The sequence below is a fragment of the Haematobia irritans genome, chromosome 4, assembly GCF_050003625.1.
Source record: "Haematobia irritans isolate KBUSLIRL chromosome 4, ASM5000362v1, whole genome shotgun sequence".
NCBI lineage: Eukaryota > Metazoa > Arthropoda > Insecta > Diptera > Muscidae > Haematobia > Haematobia irritans.
In genome coordinates, this window is record NC_134400.1 from 185,171,246 (window position 1) to 185,191,168 (window position 19,923).

General features: G+C 33.9%; 3 protein-coding genes and 1 long non-coding RNA gene across 6 annotated transcripts in view; 1 reads left to right on the plus strand and 3 right to left on the minus strand.

Annotated features, from left to right (window-relative positions):
* Window positions 1–6,836: 6,836 nt before the first annotated feature.
* Window positions 6,837–7,741, minus strand: LOC142236181 (uncharacterized). 3 transcript variants are annotated; one of them, XM_075307435.1, is made up of 2 exons: window positions 7,594–7,741; window positions 6,837–7,245 (listed from the first exon to the last, which is right to left on the minus strand). In XM_075307435.1, the coding sequence occupies exon 2, from the start codon at window positions 7,173–7,175 to the stop codon at window positions 7,008–7,010; it is 168 nt and encodes a 55-aa protein (XP_075163550.1). In that variant the 5' UTR covers window positions 7,176–7,245; window positions 7,594–7,741; the 3' UTR covers window positions 6,837–7,007. The 3 variants fall into 3 exon arrangements, with proteins under 3 accessions (XP_075163550.1, XP_075163552.1, XP_075163551.1); XM_075307437.1 differs by lacking the exon at window positions 7,594–7,741 and adding an exon at window positions 7,355–7,565; XM_075307436.1 differs by lacking the exon at window positions 7,594–7,741 and adding an exon at window positions 7,402–7,564.
* Window positions 7,742–8,360: 619 nt separating this feature from the next.
* Window positions 8,361–9,736, minus strand: LOC142234267 (uncharacterized). The gene is made up of 3 exons (XR_012721601.1): window positions 9,394–9,736; window positions 8,902–9,328; window positions 8,361–8,837 (listed from the first exon to the last, which is right to left on the minus strand). It is a non-coding gene; the product is annotated as an uncharacterized LOC142234267 (long non-coding RNA).
* Window positions 9,737–13,069: 3,333 nt separating this feature from the next.
* The window catches only part of LOC142235896 (uncharacterized), a 62,494-nt gene continuing 55,640 nt past the window's right edge, over window positions 13,070–19,923 (plus strand). The window contains exon 1 of the mRNA XM_075307147.1: window positions 13,070–13,220. The gene's annotated coding sequence lies outside the window, so the exon portion shown is untranslated. The remainder of the gene's footprint in view (window positions 13,221–19,923) is intronic.
* On the minus strand, window positions 14,962–15,990 carry UQCR-Q (Ubiquinol-cytochrome c reductase ubiquinone-binding protein). Its single transcript, XM_075305998.1, has 3 exons — window positions 15,834–15,990; window positions 15,226–15,423; window positions 14,962–15,165 (listed from the first exon to the last, which is right to left on the minus strand). Exons 2-3 carry the CDS (start codon window positions 15,398–15,400, stop codon window positions 15,071–15,073), a joined length of 270 nt encoding a protein of 89 aa, XP_075162113.1. The 5' UTR covers window positions 15,401–15,423; window positions 15,834–15,990; the 3' UTR covers window positions 14,962–15,070.

A 19,923-nucleotide genomic window follows, 5' to 3' on the forward strand; every position in this document is an offset into this window, starting at 1 on the left:
ACCAACATTTTATTTCTATCGAAAAGTTTTTTATTTCTATCGAAAAGTTTGTCAACATTTTATTTCTATAGAAAATTTTGTCAAAATTTTATTTCTATAGAAAATCTTGTGAACATTTTATTTCTATAGGAAATCTTGTCAAAATTTTATTTCTATAGAAAATTTTGTCAAAATTTTATTTCTATAGAAAATTTTGTGAAAATTTTATTGCTATAGAAAAATTTGTGAAAATTTCATTTCTATAGAAAATGTTGTCAAAATTTTATTTCTATAGCAAATTTTGTCAAAATTTTATTTCTATAGAAAATTTTGTCAAAATTTTATTTCTATTGAAAATTTTGTCAAAATTTTATTTCTATTGAAAATTTTGTCAAAATTTTAGTTCTACAATTTTGTCAAAATTTTATTTCTATAGAATATATTACCAACATTTTATTTCTATCGAAAAGTTTGTCAACATTTTATTTCTACAGAAAATCTTGTCAACATTTTATTTCTATAGAAAATCTTGCCAAAATTTTATTTCTACAGAAAATCTTGTGAAAATTTTATTTCTATAAAAAATTTTGTCAAAATTTTATTTCTATAGAAATTTTGTAAAAATTTTATTCCTATAGAAAAATTTATCAAAATTTTATTTCCATAGAAAAATTTATCAAAATTTTATTTCCATAGAAAATTTTGTGAAAATTTTATTTCTATAGAAAATTTTGTGAACATTTTATTTCTATAGAAAATTTTGTCAACATTTTATTTCTATCGAAAAGTTTGCCCATTTATTTCTATAGAAAATTTTGTCAAAATTTTATTTCTATAGAAAATCTTGTGAACATTTTATTTCTATAGAAAATCTTGTCAAAATTTTATTTCTACAGAAAATCTTGTCAAAATTTTATTTCCATAGAAAATCTTGTGAAAATTTTATTTCTATAGATAATTTTATCAAAATTTTATATGTATAGAAAATTTTGTCAAAAATTTAATTCAATAAAAAAATTTGTCAACATTTTATTTCTATAGAAAATTTGCCAAACATAATTGTTGTCTTTGTGTGAAAGCTCAGGTGTTTTTCTCTAAGTTTTGTGAGTCTCTAGTGGGTCCATGGGCTGACCTGTAGGCGTTGAAAGTTGGTCACCTCGGGGGGTATCAAATTTTGTTTTAGCTGTCAAATCTGCAACTGTGAACCGATTTCGATGATTTTTTCTTTGTTGGATATAACTTGTAAATCCCTTCAAAAAAGGGGTCAGTATTTTGAATCTACAGGGTAAATTTTTGGACCGATCCTTGTTTTCTTTTATTAACCTCAGCTTTCACACAAAGAAAAATTTATGTTGATATCTTTATCAGTTCAAAAGTTGCAGAATTATTTCCAAAAAAAAAGCGATTTGGAACTACTGTGTCCACTAAAATCGTCGAAACGGCGGCTTCATTCTCTGCTCACAACTATTCACTCAGCTCTGCAATGGTTTCTAATATTCAAGACTCCGAATACTCAACTGTTACATTGGATAGAGAGGCTCCAAATTTACGACTTCAATATAAAGCATATACAAGTTGGCACGGTGGCGCTGACCTTGAAATGTAGAATGTAAGCACCGCTAGAAGGGTAAAAATATTCCACACACAAAAATTTCTGATTCAATCACAAAATTAATTGATCCAATTAATTTTTTAATTGAAATGTCTTCAATTACAGAAATGATAGTATCAATTAAAAAATTAATTGGAAGTCAATTAAAAGATTGATTAATCCAATTAAAAATTTAAGTGATACTATTCATTTTGTGATTGATTTTTTTTAATTAAAAAATTTGTTGAATCAATTAAACTTTTAATTGAATATTTTTATACCCACCACCATAGAATGGTGACGGGGTATAATAAGTTTGTCATTCCGTTTGTAACGCATCGAAATATCGATTTCCGACTATATAAAGTATATATATTCTTGATCAGGGAGAAATTCTAAGACGATATAAGCATGTCCGTCTGTCCGTCTGTCTGTCTGGCTGTCTGTTGTAATCACGCTACAGCATTCAATAATGGAGCTATCGTCCTGAAATTTGGCACAGAATCGTCTTTTGTCTGCGCGCAGGTCAAGTTCGAAGATGGGCTATATCGGGCCATGTTTTGGTATAGCCCCCATATAAACCGACCTCCCGATTTGGGGTCTTTCGCTTATAGAAACCGTAGTTTTCATCCAATTTGCGCGAAATTGAAAATCTAGAGATATTTTGGGACCTTGAAGAGGTGTGCCAAAAATGGTGAGTGTCGGTCCATGTTTTGGTATAGCCCCCATATAAACCGACCTCCCGATTTGGGGTCTTTCGCTTATAGAAAACGTAGTTTTCATCCAATTTGCGCGAAATTGAAAATCTAGAGGTATTTTGGGACCTTGAAGAGGTGTGCCAAAAATGGTGAGTGTCGGTCCATGGTTTGGTATAGCCCCCATATAAACCGACCTCCCGATTTGGGGTCTTTCGCTTATAGAAACCGTACTTTTCATCCAATTTGCGCGAAATTGAAGATCTAGAGATATTTTGGGACCTTGAAGAGGTGTGCCAAAAATGGTGAGTGTCGGTCCATGTTTTGGTATAGCCCCCATATAAACCGACCTCCCGATTTGGGGTCTTTCGCTTATAGAAACCGTAGTTTTCATCCAATTTGCGCGAAATTGAAAATCCAGAGGTATTTTAGGACCATAAAGAGGTGTGCCGAAAATGGTGAGTTTCGGTCCATATTTTCGTATAGCCTCCATATAGACCGATTTCCCGATTTTACTTCTTGGGCTTCTAGAATCCGAAGTTTTTATCCTATTTGCCTGAAATTGGAAATCTAGAGGCATTTTCGGGTCATAAAGAGGTATGCCGAAAACGGTGAGTATCGGTCCATATTTTAGTATAGCCCCCATAAGAACGATCTCCCGATTTAACTCCTTGGGTTTCTAGAAACCGTAGTTTTTATCTGATTTGCCTTAAATTGTAAATATTCTGGTATTTTAGGCTCACAAAAACGTGTATCGGATTAAGTTTTTATCGGTCCATTTGGCAATGCCATATATAGTAATGCTACATATAGACCGACTTCACTTCTTGAGGGTGTAGAAAGCGCACTTATCATGAAAATTGCTTGAAACTCAATGTAAAATTTCCAGATTTTACTTCTACAGATTTAAGATTTCAAATCAAGACGTTATTTTATAATTTTCTTGCACACTTACAAGAGATGTTAATGATTCCTCTAAAACTCAAACAAAAATGGTTCTTATAAATCCAGAATCTGATATAGTCCTCATAGGTGAAATCTTTAAATTTATCTTCGGGAAGTGTCCTCAAGTCCTCAAGCCCTCCTGAAATTTCAAAGGAACCCCTAATATTTGGTTCATGGTGGTGGGTATTTAAGATTCGGCCCGGCCGAACTTACTGCTGTATATACTTGTTTAAACTCAATTAGGACTTTAATTGGAAAAATGTTCGTGAAATTTTTTTCTGTGCAGTTTTAGTTTAGTGCCAACTTCTCGATAAAATTCGATTTTTAAAAATAATAAGTTAAGTTTAATAAGTTAATAATTGATATTTTTAAAACTCGACTGAAAGAAAGAAGATGGACTAAGATGAAATTTAAAATTTCATTAAATCGACTTTTATATACCTAGTAACATATATTGTCATTTTACATAATTTTTATAAACCACCATTTGAATGTACTATTTTAAGTTGGGTACTATGTTCGGTTTCGCGCCGAAACCCGTCTTGTTTTCGAACCATTGTTTTGGAACCAATGAATTTAGACAAATCAAATGTAACGCAATCTTTTCCATTTATGATTTAACAAGGTTTTAATAAAATATCATCGTGGTTCTACGTTTTTTTTGCTCTTTTAATTGAGAGTTTTGATCGAAAATTTGTAGCCACATTTAGTCATAAAATGTGATATCGGTAGTGTATTGCACCCCTTTATTTAAAAAAAATTAATATAAGTGAGCGTACTATATCAAATCAATCGATCATGTACTACTACCACCATTTTGTGTTTTCCCTATATGGTCTATTGTATTTTGGAAATTGTTTCCAAATTCCATTTGCATGAAGAAAGTTTATTGGAATATTTTGATTATTATTTGCATTTTAGTCACGTACAACTATGACATGTAGTTATTTGAGTATATTTTGTTTTACATACACCGACAGAAATAAATGGATAAAGAAAGCCTATCCAACTCGGCGGCGATCCCACGGCGGCGAGTTCTGTGTAACGGATCGACCCGATGGACCCCATCGGGTCGATCCGGTAGTGGCCAGCGGCTGCCACATCAGTGTACGTGTTGTTTCGTCCGTCTTTTTGTGTTGGAGAAGGTGCATCCCGGGGAGCCTTCTCCGTTTGCTGTTGGTCCGAGCCGGGATAGAGGAGAACCCCGGACCATGGTATTGTTCAGTCTGCCGAAACCTGATCCACCACCATTCGGTTTCGGTCAGGTGTAACCGGTGCTTGGAGTGGGTGCACTTCCGGAACTGCTCCGGCTTAACATCTCTGCGGGAGTATAATCAAACTGACTACGTGGCAGGATGCTGTGCCAGCGATAGCAGCAGCGGGTCGTCTGACTATGCGACTACCCCGACATCTCCCGTACAACAATATACTCCGCCGCAGCATCTCACACCCAATATTGTTGTTCCAGTTCCGGATAGTGCATCTTTTTTGCAATTTAATTGCAACGGGCTCCGGGGTAAGATTAGCGAGATCGTGGACTTTATAAATCGGAAAAGGATAAGGGTAGCGGCGATCCAGGAAACTAAGCTGAATTCCACCTGCAGCCTGCGCCATTGTGATGGATACAATGTGCTTCGAAACGATCGCACGAGAAGTGGAGGTGGTGGCCTGGCTTTCATATTACACCGTTCCTTGCAGTATAGACCTATCCCGCTTGTGCCAGACACTAGTGACCCGTATATGGAATGTATGGGGGTAGCAGTCAAGTCTGGGGCTGCTGAGATAGAGCTATACAATGTGTATATACCGCCGGTTGGTAGCTGTGCTCCAGGTTATAACCCAAACATTGAGTGGCTGTTGTGCGGGCATAACCGATTGGTTCTAGGAGACTTTAATGCCCACCATGAACTTTGGCATTCTCTCCTAGGTAATGACCAGAGAGGCATAGCTTTGGCAGAGCAGATAGATGACTCCACATTTTGCACGGTGAACGAAGAGGCCCCCACGAGGATTATGGGTGACTGCAGCAGTTCGCCAGATTTATCTTTAGCGTCGCCTGCTCTGATAAATGACGTCTCCTGGCAACCCGTCATTTCATTGGGATCGGACCACCTCCCCATAATTCTCACCATCAACCGACCCTCCGATTTCATAACCTCTGAACGCCGGACGTTTATTAATCAAAACAAAGCCAACTGGGAAGGCTTCAATGAATACACCGATTGCCGCTTCAGTGAGCTCCCGTCCCCCTCTCATGTTTATGTTGTCCGCTGGTCGAATTGCCCAAGTGAGGCCCAACTTCGCAGCCGAAGCGGCGGGACTCGCAGACGAGCGTGATGAACGCCGTCGTGCTAACCCTGCTGATCCTAGAATCAGAGAACTAAATCTAGAGATTAGTAAGATAGTCGACGAGCACAAGCGGAACACTTGGTTAGAGCACCTGAAGCAATGTAACTTAGGCACAGGGACTGGTAAATTGTGGTCAACAGTTAGAGCCCTCTCGAACCCCGCCCATAGCACCGGAGGAAAGAGACCTTCCACGGCAGACTAGGGTAGTTTTAAGCCAGTTAAGATCAGGCAAGTGCATCCGCCTCAATTCCTATTTATCAGTGATTGATAGCAGCGTAGCTGACGTATGTCCAATTTGAAACAAAGGGCCACACAACACGCGTCATATTTTCTCTTGCCCAGCTAAACCAACCCGACTTACCGCCAGGTCACTCTGGACACACCCCACATTAGTCGCAGAGTTCTTCGATCTGGCCACAAGCTGAAGTACCAAAGCGTATAACATAAAAATGGATGAAATCACAATAAACTGTTACAACAACAACAAACTCAATTAGATTTCCATGAATACTTGCTATTACAGGAAAGGAAGGTTTAATATGCATCAAATATACACAACAGAAAAGAAAAAAACTGGAGCGAACCGGTTCATACATAGTATTGATTCCCAGTCAGGATGGGGGTCGTTCATGTCTTGGAATCGAGCGTCACATAGAAAGAAGTGAGCTATAAAGAAATTCTTACAAAATGCCTTTTAAAAACATCTCATGTGGAAAATAGTGCCGAAACTCAACTTACATCCATCCCTCCCACTAATTAATAGAAAAGTCAATATAATATGAATTATTGTAAAAAGTCAATAAATTTTAGGATTGCATCCTTAGTTTCTCCAAAAACAAACCCGAATCCCCTAGCTATCGCCCCTACATTAGAGGTGAGCAAATTCAAAACTGCGGAGAAAAAGAAGAAATGATCCCAAACAACAATTTTAAAAAAAAAAAAACTTTCTTTAAAATGAATTATTAAGGAAAACTAAAATTTAGTACTGTCATAAGCGAAACGTATCGCTTTAGAGATTTATGAGAAATGCACTTGAAAATATCAACCTAAGGTACCTGTTTCAGTTAGATACCACATAAAAACCACCAACAAAACTGGAAACGTTTGTATATAATAGGTGTTTTAGTTTATGTCAAGGTGAGCCTGAAGCAACTATAACCCAATCTAGAACGACTCATTCCAAATGTTAGGGTAGCATTTTGTAATCCATTGTGGATGTAATTTTCAATAAAATAAATTCTTTTAAATTTATTATCTTTTCTAACAACGATATACAATTTAGTTGTGTCATTTTTTTGGTTTATTTACACAATTTCCTTAAAACATACATTTAGCAAAAATGCTTACTTCTATTTTTTTTTGTATTTAAAGATAGTTTTGAATAGTGTATATAGTTTTAATGTAAGCTGCATTATCAAGTATCAACCTATAGTGATTTTCCGAACCTCTCAAGTTCCACAGAAACTCCAAAATTTATTCTTTAACATGACCACCACAAAAAGTATACCCACGGCCGCTGTGAAGACCTCAATGCTAATTATTTTGGATTCTACAATAACATTCAGCATATTTGAGATAGATTCGCTCCTCATTTCGCTACCGCAACAATCATTCATTCTGCCTGGTACGATATATGTAGGTTGTATGTTATATCACTGGTGGCTTCGAAGTGATTCACACAAAGACCTAAAATAGAAAAGTAAAGTAGTTATTGATTGGAGCCATATAGTCAACGAAAATTCTGTATCATAGAATGATACAAAAATATGGCGTTTCCTAATGCTAGGCTACATACCCCATAGCTAGGGTCTTAGCAAAGTTACCATCTGCATATATATTTACCAGATGCCTTTTTCGAAACCCAATGAAATTAGGCAATGATCAACACCTTTGACCTTAACATAAATTGGAAATTTTCATCGGCTAAATCGGAAAATAGCTCTCTGTGCATTCACAAAGTAAGTTTTTTTTTACAATTTGTAAACACAGCTATTGTTGTCTACTGAGAAACTATTTTATGTAAATATTACTTACTAGGTTTCCAAATTTGTAATTCCTTTGTTTTTCTTTTATTTGGTTATGGGTTATGATATCATTTTGTTGTTGTGAGTGTAAACATATATGACAGCAGCTATACACAGGGTAGACCATGAAAATTATACTTGAACATGAGACATTTACAGGGTACATCAGCAATAATAAGAAAGGTTTTAAGGTTGGTAATAAAGTTGGTTCATATTTTTAGTTCCACAATTGAACTAATAAGGCGTTCTCACCAACCATGTTTTTGGGTTTGAAATGTTTTCCCTTTATAAGCACTTCAAAACGAGTCGTTTTCGCCATACTAAAAAAACACAAGTTTTCCTCCAAAACACGTCAATTGTAGAATGTGAACCCACCTAATTTGGAATATACCCCGAATAACATCCCAATAAACACAAACGTTTGAAAAATACTAAAATGCAATAATTTTTCAAACATTTTTTCAAAGGATTAGGGTAATATTCAAGTTGAGAAATTGTTGAGAAAATCGCGTTCTCAACAAAAAACAGACATTACCCTCAACAGTAAAATTCAACACAATAGCAATAATCTCTCAATTGTAATCCTCAAATTGAAATGCATTGGTACTCAATAATTTCTCAAACAGTTTTCAATGTGAGACAAATTAAAAACTAATATTGCTGCGAATATTTTCTAACCACAATTTGCATGAAAGTCAATCCCAGTTCTTACTGAAAGTCAACACTAAATTTCTAGTGATTTTGTACATTTTATTAATTTTTTTCGTTAAAAATATAATAATATTAAAAATAACATTAACAATATAAAAAAATAATAATATGTTATAATACCAATCAAAACATAATTATCTTATTAAAGGTATTAATAACTAAAACTATCAATACAACTTTAAATAACTTAAACATTCTTCATGTATAATTTCCCCCATAATGTTGGTGTCACATAACTATTAATTAATTAATTATTAATTAATATGCTGACAATTTCAAATAATAACTATCGAGGAACTTGCTGGCCTGCGTGTTAGAATAGATTCCATCAAGAGGAATTCACAAAATATCAAACTGATGACGGAATGTAAATTTATGTTATGCACATTTTCATCCAGAAGTTCTTGATTTAGGAACTGTTGCACTTTGTTTTAATTGGTTGCACTTTGCAAGTTTTCTGGAATCTTTTCTTTGTTGTTTCCTTCATCATTTTTTCACCGGTCAACATCTTCCAAGAATATAACATCCAATGATTTTAGTTTTCTGCAAAACAATCGAGTTTTGTGATTTCCATTACGTTTTCATTTCACTTTTTATTTTGACTTACCAATTATAATTACCGTTTTGGATTAATTTCAGTTTTATGTCAATAAAAATAACTGACCACGTACTTCGTGGCACAAAATGTATTGAAAACCACAAAATTCCTCAAGAACGTTGGTGTCACAAAATTGTTGTAAAACTCATTAAAATTCAGGAAATTAGCAAGGAACTTGGTGACTAGAGAGTTAGAATAAATTTCCAGCAATTTCAATTCACAAAATATCAAATTAAACCGATGATGCGATGTAAATTAAACTATAGGCGTGATGCGAATTATCACCCAGTAGTTGATATGGAAAAGCATAAATACCAAGTTTAATTCATTGTACTTTGATTTATGGAAACTTTCTCTTTTCGATAAGCCACCATCATTTTTCATTGGTCAACCTCTTAATGTTTCCAAGAATGCAGCATCCAAATATTTTAGTTGTCTGCAAAGAGATTTGAGTTTAGTGACTTCCTTAAAGTTTTCATTTCGTGTTTTAGTTTTACTTACCAATTATTATAAGCAATTTCAATTGATTATTAAAAAATTTCCACATTTTTGTATTTCTTCCACGAACTTTGTTGTCCAAAGTAGTATTGAAAACCATGTGGTTTTTTCGTTGCATTTCAGGGTAGTGTTTTGTCAAAGTTTTCTCCAATTATCTTCAACACATTTTCAAAGTTTTCGTCAACATTTTGCCAAATTGGTTGTAATTCGCAAACAATTTGAAGATGAATTGAAGATGAGCTTTTTCAAGTCAAGTTGAATTTATGTTGAAAATGATATTTACCCTCAAACTGAAGAGGTGTTGCATTTGAAAAACGCTCATCCTGTGTTTATTGGGATACTCTATTCACAATATATGTCAAAATATTAAAATAAGTTTCATAGAAAAAGGGAATAAACAAAGGCTTTTAAGAACATGGACATGTGAAAATAACATAAAGTTTTTTCCCTTGACGCTCGCGGTAATTATTTGGACATACGTTGCATATATGTGAATTTCGAGTAAATGTGAATTTCTAGTTCCCATGGTAACTGTCAAACTAAAACATCACAACCCGGTGTGAACGGTGAAATGTTTTGGAAAAACGAATGAGGAAAACGAGTCGGTGGGACATAGCATAAGGTATAGTGATAGCAATAATGCCTCAAATGCAGCGTTTGATACGCCGGCCAATTTCCCATCTTCGTATTTTTTGGATATTAGATCCCTGCCAGCATTTCAATGTTCCATTTCATCCTCATCGCTACCACAGACTCGTAAGTGACACTGCAACAATCGCCAACTGTGATAGTATTTTGCCATCACTATTGTTACAACCCTGCCAGCATTTCAAAGTTCCATTTCATCTTCATCGCTACCACAGACTCGTAAATGTCACTACAACCATCCTACTGTGATGGGGGGCAGCATATCATAAAGTACAAAATGTACTTCATACATGTATTTTGCCATCACTACTTTTACAAAAGCCATTTTATTTTTTGTGAAACGCCAAGCGCAACCAGTTTGTTATATTTTATTTAAATAAAAACGAAAATAAAGTTCTGAAAACATAGATTTTACGCTTAAAATTGTGAAAGGTATATTGGTGAACAATTTTTGATTTTCCAAATGGAATAAAGTGATTGTTTTTCAAATATTTTACAGACACGCTGCCTCCATCGAATAAAAACACTAGCTGATAGACGCTGCAACATGTAACTCGCTACTTGTAACTCTACATCATCATTAATGCAAAAAATTATGTTAAATGTGATGTGATAGTGGTATAAATGTTATATTTTTAAGAATTTGTAAATGATTAATCAAATTAATAAATATCTAAACAAACGTGTTTTACTCGACCACAATGATTCTTTTACCACTATCTTAAAATGTGATTTTTCTGATTGTTTGGAGGGTCTCTTATTGGCGTCGTTCTAAATTGATCTATAAAGGCACCTAATAATTGCACTCATGCGAAACCTTTTTGTAGTAACTTGGCGTGGTACAACTTCTCAATAGTGACGGCGCTTTTCCGACGAGTTTTTGATATCGTATATGATTGTTTTCGACGTACTGGGTATTCTCAGAAGCGCCCCCAAATTCAAAAAATGTTGGCAGGGAAGAGCCATTTTATAATTTGTGAAACACCAAGCGCAACTGGCTTATTATAATTTATTTCAATGAAAACGAAAATAAAGTGCTGAAAACATAGTTATTACGCTTAAAATTGTGAAAAGTAAATTGGTGAACAATTTTTGACTTTCCAAATGGAATAAAGTGATAGTTTTTCAAATATTTTTCCAGACACGCTGCCTCCATAGGGAATAAAAGTACTGGCTGATAGACGCTACAACATTTAACTTACAACTTGAAACTCAACATCAATCTCTTATTAATGCATAAAAATGTGTTAAATGTTATGTGATAGTCTTATAAATGTTATATTTATGAGAATTTATAAATGTTTCATAAAATTAATAAACATCTAAACAATCGTGTTTTACTTGACCACAATGATTCTTTTACAACTATCTTAAAATGCACTTTTTCTGATAGTTTGCAGGGGCTCTTATTGGCGTCGTTCTAAATTTATTAAAAAAGGCACCTAATAATTGCACTCATGCGATACTTTTTTGTAGTAACTTGGCGTCACTTAGACATTCCATTGTGATACCCGACTCCATGTTAAGCTCAATGACAAGGGACCTCCTTTTTATAGCCGTGTCCGAACGGCGTTCCACATTGCAGTGAAACCACTTAGAGAAGCTTTGAAACCCTCAGAAATGTCACCAGCATTACTGAGGTGGGATAATCCACCGCTTAAAAACTTTTTGGTGTTCGGTCGAAGCAGGAATCGAAGCCACGACTTTGTGTATGCAAGGCGGACATGCTAACCCCTGCCAGCATTTCAAAGTTCCATTTCATCTTCATCGCTACCACAGACTCGTAAATGTCACCACAACCATCGCGAACTGTGATAGGGAAGCATATCAAAAAGTACAAAATATACATGAAAGTATTTTGCCATCACTACTGTTAGAAGAGCCATTTTATTTTTTGTGAAACGCCAAGCGCAACCAGCTTGTTATATTTTATTTAAATAAAAACGAAAATAAAGTTCTGAAAACATAGATACTACGCTTAAAATTGTGAAAGGTATATGGTGAACAATTTTCGACTTTCCAAATAGAATAAAGTGATCGTTTTTCAAATATTTTTCCAGGCACGCTGTCTCCATCGAAAATAAACAAACTGGCTGATAGACGTTGCAATATGTAACTTGCTACTTAAAACTCAACATCATTCTTTTATTAATGCAAAAAATGATGTTAAATGTGATGAGATAAACCGAAAAATCTTATATTTATAAGAAATTATAAATGTTTAATCAAATCAATAAACATCTACACAATCGTGTTTTACTTGACCACAATGATTCTTCTACAATTACCTTAAAATGCACTTTTTCTGATAGTTTGCAGGGGTTCTTATTGGCGTCCTTCGAAATTGATCTAAATAGGCACCTAATAATTGCACTGATGAGAAACTTTTTCGTAGTAACTTGGCGTGGTACAACTTCTCAATAGTGACGGCGCTTTTCCGACGAGTTTTTGATGTCGTATATGATTGTTTTCGACGTAGTGGGGATTCTCAGTAGCGCCCCCAAATTCAAAAAATGTTGGCAGGGAATAAACACAAGCATTGGAGAAATGCTTGTATTCAATACGCTTTCAAACATTTTTTCAAACAAAGCGTAGAATTCAATTTGAGAAATTGTTGAGAAAATCGCGTTCTCAACAAAAAACAGACATTACCCTCAACAGTAGAATTCAACACGATAGCAACAATTTCTCAACATAGTAGCCACAACTTTTCCAACTAAATTTAATTTTAATGCTACAAACCCATTGGAAAAATTGTTCAAGGCAAGCAATATGAAAGGCCATTTGAACTAATGTTGAAGATGGGATTCACTATCAAATTGATATGGCGTTACCTACGAAAAATGCTCATCCTTGTGTTTGTTGGAAAGTGCAAGGCAAAAGAGGAATAAAATGTACATATTTTCAAAGGAATGAAGACTTTACAGTGTACACCCTGTAAAGTTTTTAAATTCGTGAATATCAAAACTAATAGTATGAACCACCCTGTAGGAACTTTGACATTACAACAGCTGCACAAACATTAATCTGCCTCTTGTTGTGCAATAAAATGATTTATATTCGCGGTAAATTTTAGTTTGCAATTTATGAAGAATAAACATGGCAGATTTTTTCAACATTGTGATAAAACTGTGCTCAAAAACATAAATAGGACACTGTACATGAACAAGATCTATATGTATGTAAGTATATGACAGTAAATCTATTGGCCCAAGTCGCTTTGAAAGAATGGTACGAATTGGTTCATCTGGGATTCCATCGATGCTTTCATGAAATTAAATAATGGCGACAGTTATATTTTTATTAAATCTTGTCAAGTCATGGATGGAAAAGATTCAGAGAATTGATTGTGAAATATATAATATTTCTAAATTAAATGATTTAAAAAAGTAACAGTGAAAATTAGCTAGTTATTGGCTCGGAAACTGAACATAGTACCGATATTGGCGATATTCAAGTTGATCCAATTTTTGTGAAAAAAACATTTTAAGTAAAAACATCAGTTAATAAATGTTGATATATGTCGGAGCTCTATCTATTTGAGAATGTTGGATAATAGAGTTTAATAAAAACGAATTGATTTAAAAGCCACCGTGAAATTAGCTGGTTCTTGGGTCGGAAACTAAACATAGTACCGATATTGACCGTTATTTTAACCACCCAAAAAATATTTTACATGCTAGCGCAAAATTATTTTCAAGTTGTCCCATTTTTTTTGTGGAAAAAGCTTCCCTGAAAATGGCTTCAGAGTTTTGAACCCTTTACCGTGAGGAATGTACTTCAAAACATTTTTAAGTAAAAAAGTCTGTTAATAAATGTTGATATAAAAAAGTATAATAAAAAGGACATAAAAGAACCATCAAGTATAAGGATCGAATTAAAACCGAGGTCCATATTTTGTAAAAATCGTATAGGTCGAGAGGAGATCGTACATTCATGGGACTGAGTCGATAGTTATATCTAGTATAGGCTATAGGACTCAGAAAAACTATTGTGAGTATATATAGGCGGACATCGATGATATATAATGTGGGGCTATAGGAATATCAAATATTCTTGCATATTTCAAGTTATACCCTGACCATATTATGGTGTATGGTGTTCAGATTGCTCTGCAATCATTCTATTGAGGTAATCCAATTTTTAGGAATTGGACAATTCTTATTAATAACATGGTACGATGTTAATCTGTTTGACTTATGCCTATTCAACATACTCCTGTATAGAGGTGTGCGCGTGACATGAAATTTTCCTGACACGCGTGAATCTCGTGAGTCGTGAACGAAATTTGAAGGCACTCTCGTGAATGTGACTAAAATGAATATGTCGTGCGTGCGTGAATAAAATCTCTGCAAAATCACACGCTCACGAAAAAAATCAATATTTAATTCATACTTGTATGTAAACTGAAATTAATTTAGCTCCCGAATTATATTCTATTTTTGAATTTTATTACCTTTGCTGATTTCCGTCTGGAAAATGTCGTGAGTCTCGTGAATTTGTCGTGAATCACGGGAATTGTCGTGAATCATGCGTGAGTGTGTCTTTAAATGTAGTTCGTGCGTGAGTACTGTTCGTGAATGTGCATGAGTGGGATTGGCTACCACACGTATCGTGCGTGAATAAACAGTTTGCTTCGTGAATGTGCGTGAAATTTCAGTCACGAGCACACCTCTACTCCTGTATTCTTTTCAGATGTAAATTAAGTAATAAGCCGGTAATAGGTTCGGGCTTCATAGGTGAAAATCAAAATTAACGATGATGAAATAATATATAAATTTTCTTAATAAAACTTTAAACGTACAAAAGATTCAAAACATTTAAATTTAAAAAGTTTTCTTTGTCCAAAACAAATAGATAAGTGTTCGTGAGATGATGATTTTCACAATGAAACCCGAATTTACTACAGGCATTAGCATAGAGTTTTTTGCATCAATGAGATTTATTACCCATCGAAGTTATCCGCACAAGACATTTTTTGAATAGAGTAATATATTAGAGAATTTAACTAAACGGATGCCCAATGAATTCTTTATTCATCATTGGCAAATTCAGCTGGATTTTTTCTGCTTAAGTGATGATGCTCAGCTTCAACCATGTTGTAGACCAAGTAACCAAGAATGAATGCTGGAAATAAAAATGTCACATTAAATTACTAAGTAACTAAGAAGAATGTTCAAAACTTACGTGGAGCTACGGTAAAGATGTTGCTGCGGATACGGCGGAAAATGTTGGGGAGACCGTGTGAAATGGCACCAGCAAAGGCGCGTTGTTCAAAGGGTGAAAGCTTGTAGGTGACAATACCATGGACCTTGGCAAGGTTGCCGAAGTGTTGGCCATTGAGGGTATTTGTTGGACGCATTTTCGTTCTAGTGGTTTAAGTCTCTAAAAAGAATAAAATGTAAATCACCATTAATTATGTTGCCCTCTATTACCATGATTAAGAAATGTACGAGTAAATAACAAGAAAGACACATGTACGATTTATCACTTTGACTGGAACGGAAACATCACATTAACAGATTAAATAATATTTGAACGAAAATACAAATTGTAAATATAAACATAATTCTTCTGCTCTGGGATTAGTCAGATTTTAGAACCAAAAAAAATCGTATCACTAGCGGTCCGAGGTTATGTAATTTTATTTTTGCAATTTTCTTTTCAAAGGTGATTTTCTGCAGTGGCACCTTCTTGTTGCACTTATGTCAACAGATTGCATTCATATATCCGCTTCAGTATCTTTTTATTAAATATAGCCCTTGGTTTACCTTGAGATTAACATATTTTTTTACCTTAAAATGACAAAATTCACTGCAGCAAAATCCTTCACTCTCCTACACGCTTACAAAACACCTATGACAATTTTGCAGATTTGACATTTGTGTCAGTAGCAATGTCACTATCTAAATTGGGACTTTGAGCGAAATCGGCTGTTTTAAAACTGCCATCAAAATACAATGGTGATGGCGGTGACGCCAATAGTGTTGCCAAATTGAAATTTTATATGCTATACTTATAGCGTTCAATATCCACATTTATCGAGATTTTAAATTTCATTGTTTAAGGCATGGCTGAACAAGAAGGTTAAATCATGGGCCCGTATGATTACAATTTTTTTATTTCGACAAAATTTTAAGATGTCAAAATCATATGTTTATGGGGATTGCAGCTCTCCAAATGACACTGCATAGCAAATGCATCTCAAACAAACTCGCGCATTCATAGCTGGAGAATTGTTCAAAGATGACTTGAGTTATCAAGATGATAACATATTCCAGACCCAAAATACCACGCACATCAGTTTTTAAACTGCATCATAAACTGTTTTTGTTAATAGATGGCGAAGATCCATTTGAGTGACTTCCATTCTTAACTTTGGTGGGTACTATAGTCTTATTTGTCTCATATCGGCGTTCCTCAGATGAATTATCCACTTCAAAATCACTCATAGGTGACGCAATTAAATATGAACCATTATTTTTCTCTGGATTTGAATTATTTTTTCAGGACAATTGAAAGAATAAATTACCAATGCCATGCGATTCTTTTATCAGCTGATTTTGACTTCTTTAAATTGTAAACAACATATTGAAATTTGTTGTTGTTGTTATCGTGATTCAACCTCCTTATTCAGCCATGGTTTAAGGTGAGTATTAAGTTCGAGTTTAGCCGCTAAAATCGCAATTTTTTCACGATTACTTTTCTTTAATAATACTTTTCAGGGAATACAAACTTTGTGAAAACATGCTTTGGACTATTCCCCATCAAGTTATAATAAAATCAGCAACAAATATGTATAATTTTATGCCTTTTTTACTGATTTAGTTTTCACTTTAGTGAAAACATACGCCTAAACTCGAATTTTTTCACTTCAATACCCACCTTTAAGGCAAATTATTTGATTATTTTATACGGTGTTGTCAGCAAGCATGTTTTGGGATTTGAAATGTTTTCCCTTTATAAGCACTTCAAAACGAGTCGTTTTCGCCATACTAAAAAACAAGTTCAAAACACAAAATTGAAATAAATTTCATAGAAAAAAAGGAACAAACAAAGGCTTTGAAGAACATGGACATGTGAAAATAACTTAAAAATTGGTTTCCCTTTGCGTTCGCGGTAATTATTTGAACATACGTTGCATATATGTGAATTTAGAGTAAATGGGAATTTCGAGATTCCATGGCAACCGTCAAACTAAAACATCTCAACTCGGTGTGAACGGTGAAATGTTTTGGAAAACGAGTCAGTGGGAACATAGCATTCAAAGATTATCTGAAATAACAAGATGTCTATATGCTTCCTCTTTTTTTCCAATAGGCTCATGAGTTTAGGTCCATACATGTATGAGAGAGTTGGAAAAAAATGGGTATGATGTTACGAATCTAAAAAAGAAAAGAAAATGAAAAATTTTCAATTTGGTTAATAGGCCTGTTTCTGCTCTCTTTTCATTCAACATTTATGCAAAAAAATACTTCAAGTAAATTGTGTTTATTTTTATTTTGTTGTTTCTTTATTGGTACCGTATCTTTACAAATTACATTGCCATACAAGACATAATGACTAATATGGTTTATTTATAAGTATATGATGATAAAAATGGCAATTTTAACGGCTAAAGCCTAGTACTAAGATCACGTTTTCGCACGAAAAACTGTTATACTCCATATAAAAAATGTTAGCGCGGAATAAATGCGAAATTTTTGTTTTGAGTATATTCAGACACATATTTATACAACCCTGGATTTTTCGCACGAACAAATAGGCAGGCATATTATTTCGCATGAACAAGTTAACATCCCTGAGTTTGAGACCCTATTTACAGAGATAAATGAAGATATTCGTTTTTCGCAGAAACGAACTTAGTACTAAGCATAAACTGGAACTTAATACCCCCCTTAATGCTTAGTACTAAGTTCGTTTATGCGAAAAACGAATATATTCATCTATCTCTGTAAATAGGGTCTCAAAACCAGGGATGTTAACTTATTTATGCGAAATAATATGTCTGCCTATTTTTTCGTGCAAAAAATCCAGGGTTGTATAAATATGTGTTTTAAAATGCTCAAAACAAAGATTTCGCATTTATTCCGCTCTAACGTTTTTTGTATGGAGTATAACAGTTTTTCGTGCGAAAACATGATCTTAGTACTAGGCTTAAGTCATTAAATCATTAAGAGATATCTATTATGCTCACTGGTGTTCCTTCTGCGTTAAGTTTTCTACAGTTTTTCTGAGAAAATAGGAATTTTTACTTTACAGTTTTAATTTTGGAATTAAAACTTCTTTATTTGTCAATTGTTGTTTTTTTATCTCTTTTTGTTCGTGTTTTTGTCTAATGCTTAGTACTAAGCTCGTTTCTGTGGAAAACGAATATCTTCATATATCTCCGTAAATAGGCAGTGTTGCCAACTCCCCAAGGCCCAACAGCAACCAAAAAAAAAATTATAAATTCTAACATACCACCTTCCACCACAAAATCGAAAATTAAATGCTCTACTAAAAAAAAAAAAAAAAAAAAAAAAAAAAAAAAACTTCCGAAGATGTATTATAGAACTTTTGTGAATTGAATTTCAAGAAGTTAAGTTAAGTTAAGTTAAGTTTAGCCGCTGAAATAGTCATTTTTTTCACAATTACTTTTCTCTTTAATAAATCATTTTAAGGAATACAAACTTTGTGAAAATTTGCTTTTGGCTATTCCCCATCAAGTTATAATAAACTTTGCAGCAAATATGCATAATTTTAAGCCCATTTTTACTGATATAGTTTTCACTTTAGCGGCAAAACTCAAACTTAGTACTCACTATTATGAACCGCTATTCAAGTATACACCTTGATCAGTTTTAATGCTTTCGTCCCATTCATCGCTTGACTTTCCTACAGAATACCCTAAATAACAATATTAATTAAAAAATAATCAAAACCAACTTCATAACAATCAAATTCTATATTTGGCAATAAATTTGAGTTTCTTCGGCTCTTGAAAGTCTAATCAAAATTTTTGTATCAATTAAACTTTATACTGTTCAAAGTAAAAAAGCACCAAAAGCACTAAATGAAAATGCCAGAAAGCACCAAGTTGGTGCTTTTTTTGAAAAGGCACCAAAAAGGCAATTTGGTGCTTTTTAGAAATCAAAAAGCACTAAATTTGGTGCTAAAAGCACCAAATTGGCAACACTGTAAATAGGGTCTCAAACCCAGGGATGTTAACTTATATATGCGAAATAATATGCCCGCCTATTTTTTCGTGCGAAAATTCCAGGGTTGTATAAATATGTGTCTGAAAATGCTCAAAACAAAGATTTCGCATTTATTCCGCGCTAACGTTTTTTATATGGAGTATAACAGTTTTTCGTGCGAAAACGTGATCTTAGTACTAGGCTTAAACGAAAAATTTTAGAGTCACAAATTATTATACATTATTGGTCCCCCGGACACAGATATTTAGACACATGATTGCTACGAATACAATTTTAAAGAGGAATTGGAGAAAATGTTGCAAAGAAACCTTCCAACAAGCAAAATAGATAACGAACGTGTGTGAACCTAAAGTCGTGCACTTTTATCTATTCAAGAACAAGAGGCAATTTGGACATCTTGTTATAATTACAAAGTCTTTGGCATTAACACACATATTTTCAATTACAAAAGTTTCAATGCGTTTTCTCTAAATCTTTCCACACTGTCGTTTCGAACATGCATAAAATCAGCTGTTTTTAAGCAATCACCATTTTTTTGCAACATGTGAAAGGGGAACAATTTGTGGTATATTTTTAAATCTTATTTTTAAATGGCTTTCATGTTATTTTATCACCCAATATTAATGAAGTATATAGAAAACATATGAAAAATTGAAAATAAATGATTCATTTTGGTTTTAAATCC